The following is an 11,820-nucleotide window of genomic DNA, read 5'->3' as shown; positions in this document are numbered from 1 at the left end:
ATGAAGTCAAGATAGTTCAGCATGCAATCTATAATGGGACAAAGAGTTTAAATAGATTATAAATGTATGAATCAATCTTAATAATACATAGGTGGGAATAACAGGGATGACCTAAGTAACTATGGAAGTGAGTGAATTTTATATAGGAAAAAAATTATATGTAATATCTATACTCTAGTTGATAAGATTGTTTCCCAGGAAAATTTCATTAACAATTCTGATAACACTATATTCATGTAGTAATACTCCCCAAGGAAATGAAAATGACAGTAAATTTGCAAAATTTTGCTATGAACTTAAAGCTATTCATCCATTTAAATAGAGACAGAGGTAGGGATAGAACTATATGGAGAAATGGAGATAATTAAAATTGCCTGAAAGTAAGATGTACCCACTAAGTGATTAGTGTAGACTGAGGGGATAGCTCAGAAAGTGCTGGCCTCAGAAGCATAATGACATGCATTCAATCATAAGAGCCAACATAAAAATGTTGCATGTGATGACACAGGCTTGTAATCATAGCTCTGAGGACACAGAGACAAGAGGCCCCCTAGGCTCACTGGTGTGTCAGTTTAGCCTACTTGTTGACCTTCAGACCAGTGAGAGAACTTATCTCAAAAAAAAAAAGATGGGCAATGTTCCTAAGAATCACATGTACACACAGGGAACCAAACATGCATTAACATGCACACATATTTTAAAAAAAAGGCCAATGTCATTTTGGAGGCTGGGATGTCACAAGCCTGTAGTTAGAAAGCCAGAGGCCCAAGAGAGCCAACGACCCTGTTCAAGTCCGGTCAAAGCCTCACAGCCATGAGAGACATTTAGCTCCAGTCCAAAGCACAGAAAGCTTGAGATCCAGAACAAACTGACTCTTTACTTTGACTCTGAAGGCAAGGAAAACAAACACTGTGCCAGTTCAAAGGCAGTCATGCAAGAGGATTACTCACTTGCTCAACCTTTTCTTAAATCAAACTTAAACTGATTAAGTGGGGCAACCCATTGAGGACAGCCTGTTAAAATCAGCCAAACAATTCCAATTTCTTTTTTCTTTTTCTTTTTAGTTTTTTCAGGTAAGGTCTCACTCTAGCCCAGTCTGACATGGAATTCACTATGTAGTCTCAGGGTGGCCTTGAATTCATGGTGGTCACTCTACCTCTGCCTCCTGAGTACTGGAATTAAAGGTGTGCACCACCATGCCTGGCTTTTCCAATTCTAGTTTTAATCTTACCCAGAAATATGTTCTCAGACAGATTCAAAATTATGCTTAGCCATATGTTTGGGCACCCTGTGGGCCAATCAAGTTGACAGCATTTTGGGTGGTGAGACAAAGAAAGCAGAGGGCATGTGATTCACAAACCACCGTACAATGACCATTGCTGGGTTGGCTGAATTAAAGAATAAAAGAATTATTCACTTAGCATGTGTCATAATGAGAACTCCTATTAGCCTGGTAACATCCCCGACTCTTCCTGCCACAGCACTTATGCAAATGGCAGGTCTAGAAGGTGTCCCTCTCATGCAAAGATGAAACCTGTTCAGAACGAACCATTGCAGGATCCACAAAAAATCTGGATGCTCAAACACCAAGATAGATGAAGGATAAAAGGCACATCAAAATGTTAACAAGAACTGTGAAAATCTCTACTACAAAAACAAAAGAGAGAGAGAGAATAGGGCCAGGGCATGGTGGCACATGCCTTTAATCTCAGCACTTGGGAGGCCAAGATAGGAGGATCACCATGAATTCGAGGCCACCTAGAGTACATAGTGAATTCCAGGTCAGCCTTGACTAGGGTGAAACTCTACTTCAAAAGACTGACAGACAGACAGAGAGAGAGAGAGAGAGAGAGAGAGAGAGAGCTTAGAAGTTAAGGCATTTGCCTGCAAAGCCTAAGGATCCATGTTTCCATCTCCAGATCCCACATTAGCCAGAAGCACAAAAGGAGAAGCAAGCACAAGCTCGCACATGCTCACTAGGTGGCGGAAACATCTGGAGTTCAACTTCAGTGGCAGAGGCCCTTGGCGCTCCAATTCTCTCTCTATATGTCTCTCTCTCTCTAAAAAGAGAGAGAGAGAGAGAGAGAGAATAAAGAGACAATGCAGTGAGACTATCCAAGATTAAATATTATCCTACAAAGCTCAGTAAAGGACAAGTTAAACACAAAGGGACAATAAAAATGAAGGATGAACTAAAATCATCACAAATAGGAAAGACATGGCTGAAGGCCTGTAATGAACATGTAGCAGAAGATGGACAGAAGCACATGGTTCTGAAAAGGGATCATAAATCATGAAACAAGAATCCAGAGTAAACAGACAAAGACAAATAAATGGAAGACCAAGTGGCTATAATAGATGCTTCACTGGAAAAGAGAACATATGTAATATATGTTCATATGTAGTATAATCCAAATACTTATATAAGTGGGCAAATTTTTACATAACCCATATATGAAAGAAACAACTCACATCCACACACACACACAAATATATATACTTCACATATTCACTAGGAAAGAAACAAAAACATCTTGAAGGAAAGTAATAAATACTAATTGCTTCCATATGCAAAACCTGGGTGGTTACAGAATTACTTTAGCTTTTTTTTCCCCTTAAAATGTATAACATTTAATGGGCAGAGTAATAATGTGTAGCTATTTGATATTTAAGTAGGTGTTCTAAGGCATTCACTCTTAAAATGTTTGAATAGGTAAGAAAATGTTATTAACAAATATCAGCTTGCAGGAGATCGGACAGGCATAGTAGCAGGTTAAATGAAGCTCTGCTGACAAGCAAGCAGAAAAACACTTCAGTTAGGACAACACAAAGAGCAGTTAACATGGCTAAGAAGATTATGCAAACAGCATTCCATTTAAGATATATGACCCAAATAAAACATGAATGAACTCTATTTGGCAAATCTGGGCAACCAAAATATTATTCAAATATTTTACTCATTTATTTGCAAGCAGAGAGAGAATGAGAGCACCAGGGCCTTTAGCCACAGCAAGCTCCAGATGCATGTGCCATTTTTTGCATCCGGCTTTACATAGGTACTGGGGAACCAAACCTGGGTCATAAGGCTTTGCAGGCAAGTGCCTTAACCGCCAGCCCATCTCTCTAGCCCCTAAAATACTTTTTAAAGTAAGCAATACTAGAGGATATTGAAGAGTGGAACAATGTAACACAGATAGCTTGCTATCAATGGCACTTTCGACACATAAAGTGATTTGGGATACATTTTTAAAATAGCTCACCTTTAAATATGATATTGAAATAGCTACTGAAAGCATACAATTTCTGTGATTTGCTGTAAAATGTCATTAGACTGATGGGAGAGATGCCCATGCCAAGGCTGGGTGACAGTGTGTGGTTCTTTTACCTTTCCTACCTGTTTGAAACGTGTCCCAAAGTGTGTGGGGGGGAGCAGTCATATTGAACATTCCTGATCACTGAAGGAGAACGGTAGTCTTTCTAATGGCATCTAATCTTTTGTAGCATCACAGAGGGAGAAGAGCAGGCTGGGGTGAGAGGCTCTCAGAACTTTCACATGCACCAACACAACATGCAAAATCTTTATTTGAGGCAGTGACTAACTCCTCACCATAGTGAAGGAAGAATGGAATTATTATATTCAGGTCAAGTCATAACTGGAGGCAGGAGCATTTTCCCTGACTAAAGGAAGCCAAAACTGCAATCTCAATATTTCATAAGGTATCTAATAACCCAGGTGTGACCTCACTATTAGTAAAGCCTAGCCCTTCCCACTCTGCAAGCTCACCTCCAAGAGGGAGCCCAGCCCATTTGCATCATATATAAGCTGCTCCCAGGGCCCAGCATACACATCTGCTCCTCAGCTCTGCCCTGCATCGCCTTCACTTCCCCAGCCTTCTCATCGTGTCTCCGGGAACCATGTCCTGCAAATCTACCCTGAGGGGCCAAGGCAGCAGCCACCGAAGCTTCAGCACCAGCTCAGCCAGAGGCCCTGGGCTCAGCCGCTCTGGCTTCAGCAGCGTGTCCGTGTGCCGTACCAGGGGCAGCAGGGGCAGCGGGGCAGTGTGTGGAGGAGCTGGCTTTGGCAGCAGGAGCCTCTATGGCTTGGGAGGCTCCAGGAGAATCTCCATGGGAGTCAGCAGCTGTGGCATCGGAGGAGGATATGGCAGCCGAGTGGGAGGCAGCTTTGGAGGAGTGGGCAGTGGATTTGGTTTTGGCGGTGGAGTTGGTGCTGGCCTTGGGTTCGGTGGTGGAGCTGGCTTAGGTGGTGGCTATGGGGGCGCTGGCTTCCCTGTGTGCCCCCCTGGAGGCATCCAAGAGGTCACCATCAACCAGAGCCTCCTCACTCCTCTGAACTTGCAAATCGACCCCACCATCCAGAGGGTGAGGACCGAGGAGCGCGAGCAAATCAAGACCCTCAACAACAAGTTCGCCTCCTTCATCGACAAGGTGGGCCGTGGTCCTTTCTTCACTTCCTTGGGGGTGCATGAAATATGCCCAACACAAGCTGGAGGGGACATGTTGACGGGGTTCTGCAAATGCCTCTACAGTTGGCTGCTGTTCCCAGTTCTTTTTGTGTCCTGGCTCTGGGTCCTCTTCAGTCAGACTGCAGCTGGAAGGCAGGGCCTCATTCCTTCCTTCCAGAGGCTTCTGCACATGGCGCCTGATTACAGTGGATGGAGCTGAGCTCAGTATCTCATGTAACAGAGGGCTCAGATGTACACGCCAGGTGGTAGCCCCAAGAGCACAGTGGCTAGGTCCCACCCTGGTGCCTGGGTGCTGGATGTGCCCTGTATATGGGTCCTACCTTCCCTGGAGGCGTGAGGTAGGGGTCTCACTCTGGATAGCCATGCTTCTACTCAGGGCCAGGCACTATTCCTGAGATGGGTGTAAGTTGACAGCATGCAAGGCAGGCACACTGGTGAGTGGTTCCTAGAAGACCAGAGTCCAAACCTCTCCATCTCACACTGTCTCCCCCAGGTGCGCTTCCTGGAGCAGCAGAACAAGGTCTTGGACACCAAGTGGACCCTGCTGCAGGAGCAGGGCACCAAGACCGTCAGGCAGAACCTGGAACCTTTGTTCGAGCAGTACATCAACAACCTCCGCAGGCAGCTGGACGTCATCACTGCGGAGAGAGGCCACCTGGACTCGGAGCTGAGGAGCATGCAGGACACCGTGGAGGACTTCAAGATCAAGTGAGTCCAAGCAGGGGAGAAGGTTCACTTACCTACAAAACACATACTGAAGACTTCTAGGTGACATGTACTACATGTGGGACTGCTTCCTCAGCAAACATCATACGTGGAAATGTACACTCCAATTGAAGGCTGAGAAGAACTCTGACACAATGAGAAAGGGATACAGATCAATAGAGGAGGGAATAGACAAATAATTTAGGCATCAGCAAAAAATATTCTAAGCTCTTATGAAAATAAAGATAGATTTATAAATATTTAACTTAACGCAAGTGCTGAATGACACCATGCTGCTGGTGTCATCATCCACTGGCTCAGACGTGCTGTGCTCTTCTTCCTGTAGATATGAAGATGAGGTCAACAAGCGCACAGCTGCAGAAAACGAATTTGTGACCCTAAAGAAGGTGAGTTAATGAAGTCAGGAGTTCTGGCCCGTCCCAGAACATAGTTGCCATTGAAATGGAACTGGCTAGGCTACAGGGCTCAGGGGACACCCCTTTGCTGACTCTCTCCCCAGGATGTGGATACTGCCTACATGAATAAGGTTGAACTGCAAACCAAGAAAGATAGTCTCATAGATGAGATCAATTTCTTGAGAACCATTTATGAAGCAGTAAGCATTTTCACCTATCTTTATTTCCTCTGATGGGGCTCCTAAAAGGGATGAAGGGAGCTGGGGTGAGTGTTGGGAATCTGTGAAATCCTAACAGGAGAAGATGACCTCAGGCCTTTGTGTTTGGCAGGAATTGTCTCAGATGCAAACCCGTATCTCAGACATGTCCGTGGTGCTGTCCATGGACAACAACCGCAACTTGGACCTGGACAGCATTGTTGCGGAGGTCAGGGCCCAATATGAGGAGATTGCTCAGAGGAGCAGGGCTGAGGCTGAGGCCTTGTACCAGACCAAGGTGAGAAAAGAGGGTGTTACTGTTGGAAAATACTTGAACCCCACCCTGGATTCCAGAAGTCTTCTGACTTCATTGGGAATTGAAGATCTACTGAGCAAGAGCTTGTGTCCTCTTGCAACAAATGTACCTTGATCTATCCCCATTACCTTATGGAGAGTGCATCCTAGTCTAGGAAGGAACAGAATGAGAGACAGGAGGTAAGCTGTCATAGGCAAGGACCTAGACATTGCTGCATACTTTCCACCATGAATGCTGGTCCTTGGGACACAGTAGTGAATATTACCAGTCCATAAAGAATGGTGCAGACTCCTAGTTAAGATGATATTTAAAGGGCTGCAGAGATTGCTTAGTGGTTGAGGTGCTTGCCTGTGAAGCCTAAAGACCCATGTTTGACTCTCCAGATCCCACATTAGCTAGACACACAGAGGTGAGGCAAGCATAAGGTCACACATGACCACTAGGTGGTGTAGGCATCTGGAGTTCAATTGCAATGGCTGAGGCCCTGGTACGCCAATTCTCTATCTTTCCTCTCTCTCTGTCTCTGACTCTTCTCTCTCTCTAAATACAAAAGATATTTCTTGAAAAGCTGTTAGATCAAGGAAATACATCACTAAATCAGAAGTGAAAAATCATTACTCATCTGGAAACAACCATTTTTTTTGTGTGTTTCTTCTGTGAACCACAGTATGAGGAGCTCCAGGTGACAGCAGGCAGGCATGGGGACGACCTGCGCAACACCAAGCAGGAGATTGCAGAGATGAACCGCATGGTCCAGAGGCTGAGATCTGAGATCGACCACGTGAAGAAGCAGGTACGATGGACAGAAAGATTCAGTGTTTGCCCGTCACTCCCCGTATCCCGCGTTGTTGCTTACCTAGAACGCAGGCTGAGGGCTAACCCTCTCTGCAGTGCCACACCCAAGTCCACTGTGCTTGTTTCCCACCCAGGGTGCCAGCCTGCAGTCCGCCATCGCTGATGCGGAGCAGCGTGGGGAGATGGCCCTCAAGGATGCCAGGGGCAAGCTGGAAGGACTGGAAGACGCCCTGCAGAAGGCCAAGCAGGACATGGCCAGGATGCTGAAGGAGTACCAGGAGCTCATGAATGTCAAGCTGGCCCTGGATGTGGAGATCGCCACCTACAGGAAGCTGCTGGAGGGCGAGGAGTGCAGGTGGGTACCCACAGGCCCTCCACCCTGAGGGCATCGCCAGGGTGTCAGGCAGTGAGCACATATGATCTATGGTCATAGTGGCTACTCAGGAGCACTGCCAGGTGGCTCTTAGTGAACTGTCCCAATTCAGACTCCCCACAGGGATGTGGTGATGGCTCCCCAGGTCTCACCTGCTGTGTCCCCCTTCTAGGCTGAACGGTGAAGGCGTTGGACCAGTCAACATCTGTAAGTATTGAGTCTGCTTGTCTCCCTGCCCAGCCCTTGTGAGCTGGCTCAGCCTTTGAGAAGTGGCTCAGGAGCTCACTGTGTTGTGTCCTTGTCCCTCCTCCACAGCTGTGGTGCAGTCCACCATGTCCAGCGGCTATGGCAGTGCCAGTGGTGCCAGCAGTGGCTTGGGCCTGGGTGGAGGCAGCAGTTACTCCTACAGCAGTAGCCATGGCCTTGGAGGTGGCTTCAGTTCTGGCAGTGGCAGAGGCGTCGCGAGCGGACTCAGCTCCACCGGGGGCAGCTCCTCCACCATCAAGTACACCACCACCACCTCCTCCAGCAGGAAGAGCTACCGGCACTGAAGTCCTGCTGCTGGTCCCCATGCCCTCTGCCTGCAGAGCCCTCCGCTCAGGCGCTAGTCCTCCGCTGGCCTCCCAACTCTGCTCTCTACTTGGAGCTGAGGAGACCACATGTCCTCGTTGTTCCTCTGTCTACACTTGTCCCTCCTGTGTCCCCATTGCTTTCATCATGATTCAGTCACATTTGGTGCTTCAAGTTGTCTCTAGATTACCAGCACATGCCTCCCCAGTCCTATTCCTGAGGCTCACTGTGAAAGGGCATCCCTGCCCCTTTCATTCTAGAAACCACTCTGACCTAATTACAGGAAGTTCCCTTAGTTTTCCATGGCTTGTGAATACCCCACCTGCCAGTGTTGTGAACCTCCCTGGCCATAGCTGTGGTCGCACAAGTGACTAGTCCTGTGATGTACAGATCCTTGGCCCATGTGATGTCTTCTCTGTTCTTTGTTTTCTTGTAATTTCTAAATAAAGCAGATTTGTAACATAATGCACTCTTTGTGATGGTTTTCATTGTACCCCCCCCGCCATAGTCCCTTAGCTTTCATGTGATAAATTCTTTGTACGTTCCTCCATGTTCTTCCCAATTTTTTTTTTTAATTTTATTTATTTATTTTTGAGAGCAACAGACACAGAGAGAAAGACAGGTAGAGGGAAAGAGAGAGAATGGGCGCGCCAGGGCTTCCAGCCTCTGCAAACGAACTCCAGACGCGGGCGCCCCCTTGTGCATCTGGCTAACGTGGGACCTGGGGAACCGAGCCTCGAACCGGGGTCCATAGGCTTCACAGGCAAGCGCTTAACCGCTACGCCATCTCTCCAGCCCCCAATTTTTCTTTAGAAATATTTTGCACTAGGGAGGTGGAGACAGGAGGAACCCTGGAGCTTGATGGCCAGCTATTCTAGTTTAAATGAAGAGTTACAGGTTCAGTGAAAGAACTTACCTTAAAAAAGTATGGTGGCCTCCAAGGCTCAGGGTCCATTACGGAAGAGGCATCGGAAAGAATATAAGAGCCAAAGGAAGGGTACCACTCCATACATACAATTGTCCAGAAAGAATTTGGCCTCGATATCCAAGACCTCGCAGTGCCTAGCAATACCCACACAAGACCCTCATAATAGGAGAAAAAGATGATAACATCAAATTAAAAGAGAGACTAATGGACAGAGGGAGGGGATGTGATGGAGAGCAGAGCTATGAAGGTGAAATGGGGGAGGGGAAGAGAGGGGAGGAGAGGGAAATACCATGGTTTGTTGTCTATAAGTATAGAAGTTGTCAATAAAAAAATATATATATATGGTGGCTGGGCTGGAGAAATGGCTTAGTGGTTTAGGTGCTTGCCTGAGAAACCTAAGGACCCAGGTTTGATTTCCCAGACCCCAGATAAGCCAGATGCACAAGGTATCACATGCATCTGGATTCATGTGCAGTGGCTAGAGGCCCTGGCATGCCTATTCTCTCTCACTGAAATAAATAAAAATAATAATAAAAAGAAGTAGATTATGGAATTATACATGTATGTGTTTTATATATATGTGTGTGTGTGTATATATATATATATATATATATGCATACACATACATACATACATACATAACTATGGTGGAGAGTGATGGAGGAAGACACCTGGCATCAACCTCTGTCTCCACAGGCACACACAAACAGGTTCACACACACACCCTTGCACACAAACATGTGTCCATTCACATGACCACAACTAAACAAAACACACATTAAATAGCTAGTAAACCAGTGCCAATCCAGCTTCCATTCCCAAATTAGTTGTCTTTTTTAGTGAGTGTATGAATATGGCTAATTGATCAGTGTATACTTGGTTTTAACTGTTCTTATTAAAGACTAGTTCCTCTGACGTGTCTAAAGATCACTTCTCACCTGTCACAGTGGTCAGAAAATAACCAGCAGGAGGCATGGCTGCACATACCTTTAATCCCAGCATTTGGGAAGCAGAGGTAAGAGAATCGCTGTGAATTCGAGGCCACCCTGAGATGACATAGTGAACTCCAAGTCAGCCTGAGCTAGTTCAAGACCTTATCTTGAAAAAACAAAACAAATAAACAAGCAAACAAAAAACAGCAGGAGAAACATATTCCTAGTTCTTTAAAGAAAAGGTCATTTGACACAAGGAAAAGATACTTGTTTAATAACAAGGCTGCCCATTCTCTTTGCCTCTTAAATAAAAATAAAGTTAAAAAATAATAACTAGGCCTTCATGACCAAGAGACTTGTCTGAAGTTCAGGATGAATAGCAATTAAAGTGTGCTTACTTCTGAGCTGGAATTATACTTCTAAAAACAGTACAAACACAGTAATATGGATAGTCATGGATACGTGTCACAACTATAGTCACAACAGTGAAATCTCAGAGACAGTAAAGCTGATCAAATAAATGACCCAAAGATTCATGCAAAAACTCAAAATTTTAATTTAATTTAAAAAACAACAGTAGTTCTTCTTATCTTTAGCCTCACTGGGAGACTCAAAGAAACAGTCTCCTAGAGTGGGTCAGATGATGGTGTCATTCCTGTCTCAGAAGTGGCCTGTCCCAGTTTCCTTGTGAACAGATAAGAGAAAACCCAGATTCAGTCTTTGGGTCACTAATCCATCAACGCCATTGTCTCCTCCAGCCATCATCTTGGTCCTCAGGTCCTTCTCACTGGAGAGACTTTCTTTTCCTTTTTTCTTTTCTTTCTTTAGTATTTCTAGATCCTTCTGTTTTGTTTTCTGCTGAGTTTAACTTTCACTATTCTCCAGACAACACTGACCGTTTCTCACATTGACACCTCCACACTTTCTGTTCAGAATTTCCTGACGGAAGACATGTAAAGACTGTTTTCTGAAATCCAAGCTCATTGACCACTTATACCTGTACCTATGAGAAGTCATAGGAAAAAAATTAGTGACAAGGGAAGATAACATAGCAAAACACTAATAGGGGTTACCTCTACATGAATGTAAATGAAATTAAAATTTTATAGTATGTGAACATTAAAATATGGTAATGAATTATACAAAGAATTCTATGTCATAATTTGGACATTTAGATTAAAGCAGCCAAATTCTAGAAAACACAATGAAACTTATTTCTTTTCAGCATTGAAAAAAATGTATTGTATTTTTCCTATATAATATGGTTTTCTTGGTTCTTGTCCATCCTCCTATGCCTCTCCCCCACCACCACCATTCCATCCCTCCATATTTTTCTCCTGTCTGCTTACAAGTCCTAAGTGTCCTTTTGCTCAACTCTCCTCCTCTTCCAGCTCAAGGTGCTCTTGTTGCTGGGACAAAGCACCTGACCAAAAACAGCTTGTGGGAGAAAGTTCTTTTTTTAAACTTTATTTATTTATTTACTTGCAAGCAGGGAGAGAAAGAGAAAGAGTATGTGCACACCAGGACTTTTTGCCACTGCACAGAAACTCTGGAGACATGCACCACGTTGTGCATCTGGTTTTATGTGGGCACTAGAAAACTGAACCCTGTGTTGGCAGTCTTTGCAAGTAAGCACTTTAGACACTGATCCATCTCTGCAGCCAAGGAGGAAGGGTGGCTTTTGTTTATTTATTTGTTTTGGCTTATAGTCTTAAAGGGAAACTTTAGCAGAGAAAAGCATGGCAGGATCAGAGGTTGGACATCACCTCTGCCACAGCAGTTGGAAAGCAGCAGCAGGAGAATGAGCCAAAGGAACATTGGCAAACTGAGGCTAATAAGCTTCAGGGTCCATTTTCTAGCAACGCACCTCCTCCAGTAAGGCACCACCTCCCAAACTGCCACCATCTAGGAACCAAGCATGCAAAGCACATGAGTTTATGGGGGACATCTGATTCAAACCACCAAGAACTCATCTACATTTCCCCCTGTTGCAGTCAGGTTTGTATTGCTGGTAGAACTCACCCAACAAAGAGCAGCTTGTGGGGAAAAAGGGTTTATTTTGGCTTACAGACTTGAGGGGAAGCTCCACAATAGCAAGGGAAAA

At 45.1% G+C, this 11,820-nt stretch overlaps 1 protein-coding gene across 2 annotated transcripts; it reads left to right on the top strand.

The window, feature by feature from the left end:
- The first annotated feature begins 3,915 nt into the window (after positions 1-3,915).
- On the top strand, positions 3,916-7,837 carry LOC123461568 (keratin, type II cytoskeletal 6A-like). 2 transcript variants are annotated; one of them, XM_045152424.1, is made up of 10 exons: positions 3,916-4,225; positions 4,262-4,446; positions 4,978-5,192; positions 5,536-5,596; positions 5,710-5,805; positions 5,936-6,100; positions 6,786-6,911; positions 7,048-7,268; positions 7,459-7,493; positions 7,602-7,837. In XM_045152424.1, exons 1-10 carry the CDS (start codon positions 3,916-3,918, stop codon positions 7,835-7,837), a joined length of 1,650 nt encoding a protein of 549 aa, XP_045008359.1. The 2 variants fall into 2 exon arrangements, with proteins under 2 accessions (XP_045008359.1, XP_045008358.1); XM_045152423.1 differs by having other exon boundaries at positions 3,916-4,446.
- The last annotated feature ends 3,983 nt before the right edge of the window (positions 7,838-11,820 follow it).

Source organism: Jaculus jaculus, chromosome 6 (assembly GCF_020740685.1).
Source record: "Jaculus jaculus isolate mJacJac1 chromosome 6, mJacJac1.mat.Y.cur, whole genome shotgun sequence".
Classification (NCBI taxonomy): domain Eukaryota; kingdom Metazoa; phylum Chordata; class Mammalia; order Rodentia; family Dipodidae; genus Jaculus; species Jaculus jaculus.
This window is presented reverse-complemented; position numbering and strand designations above follow the sequence as displayed.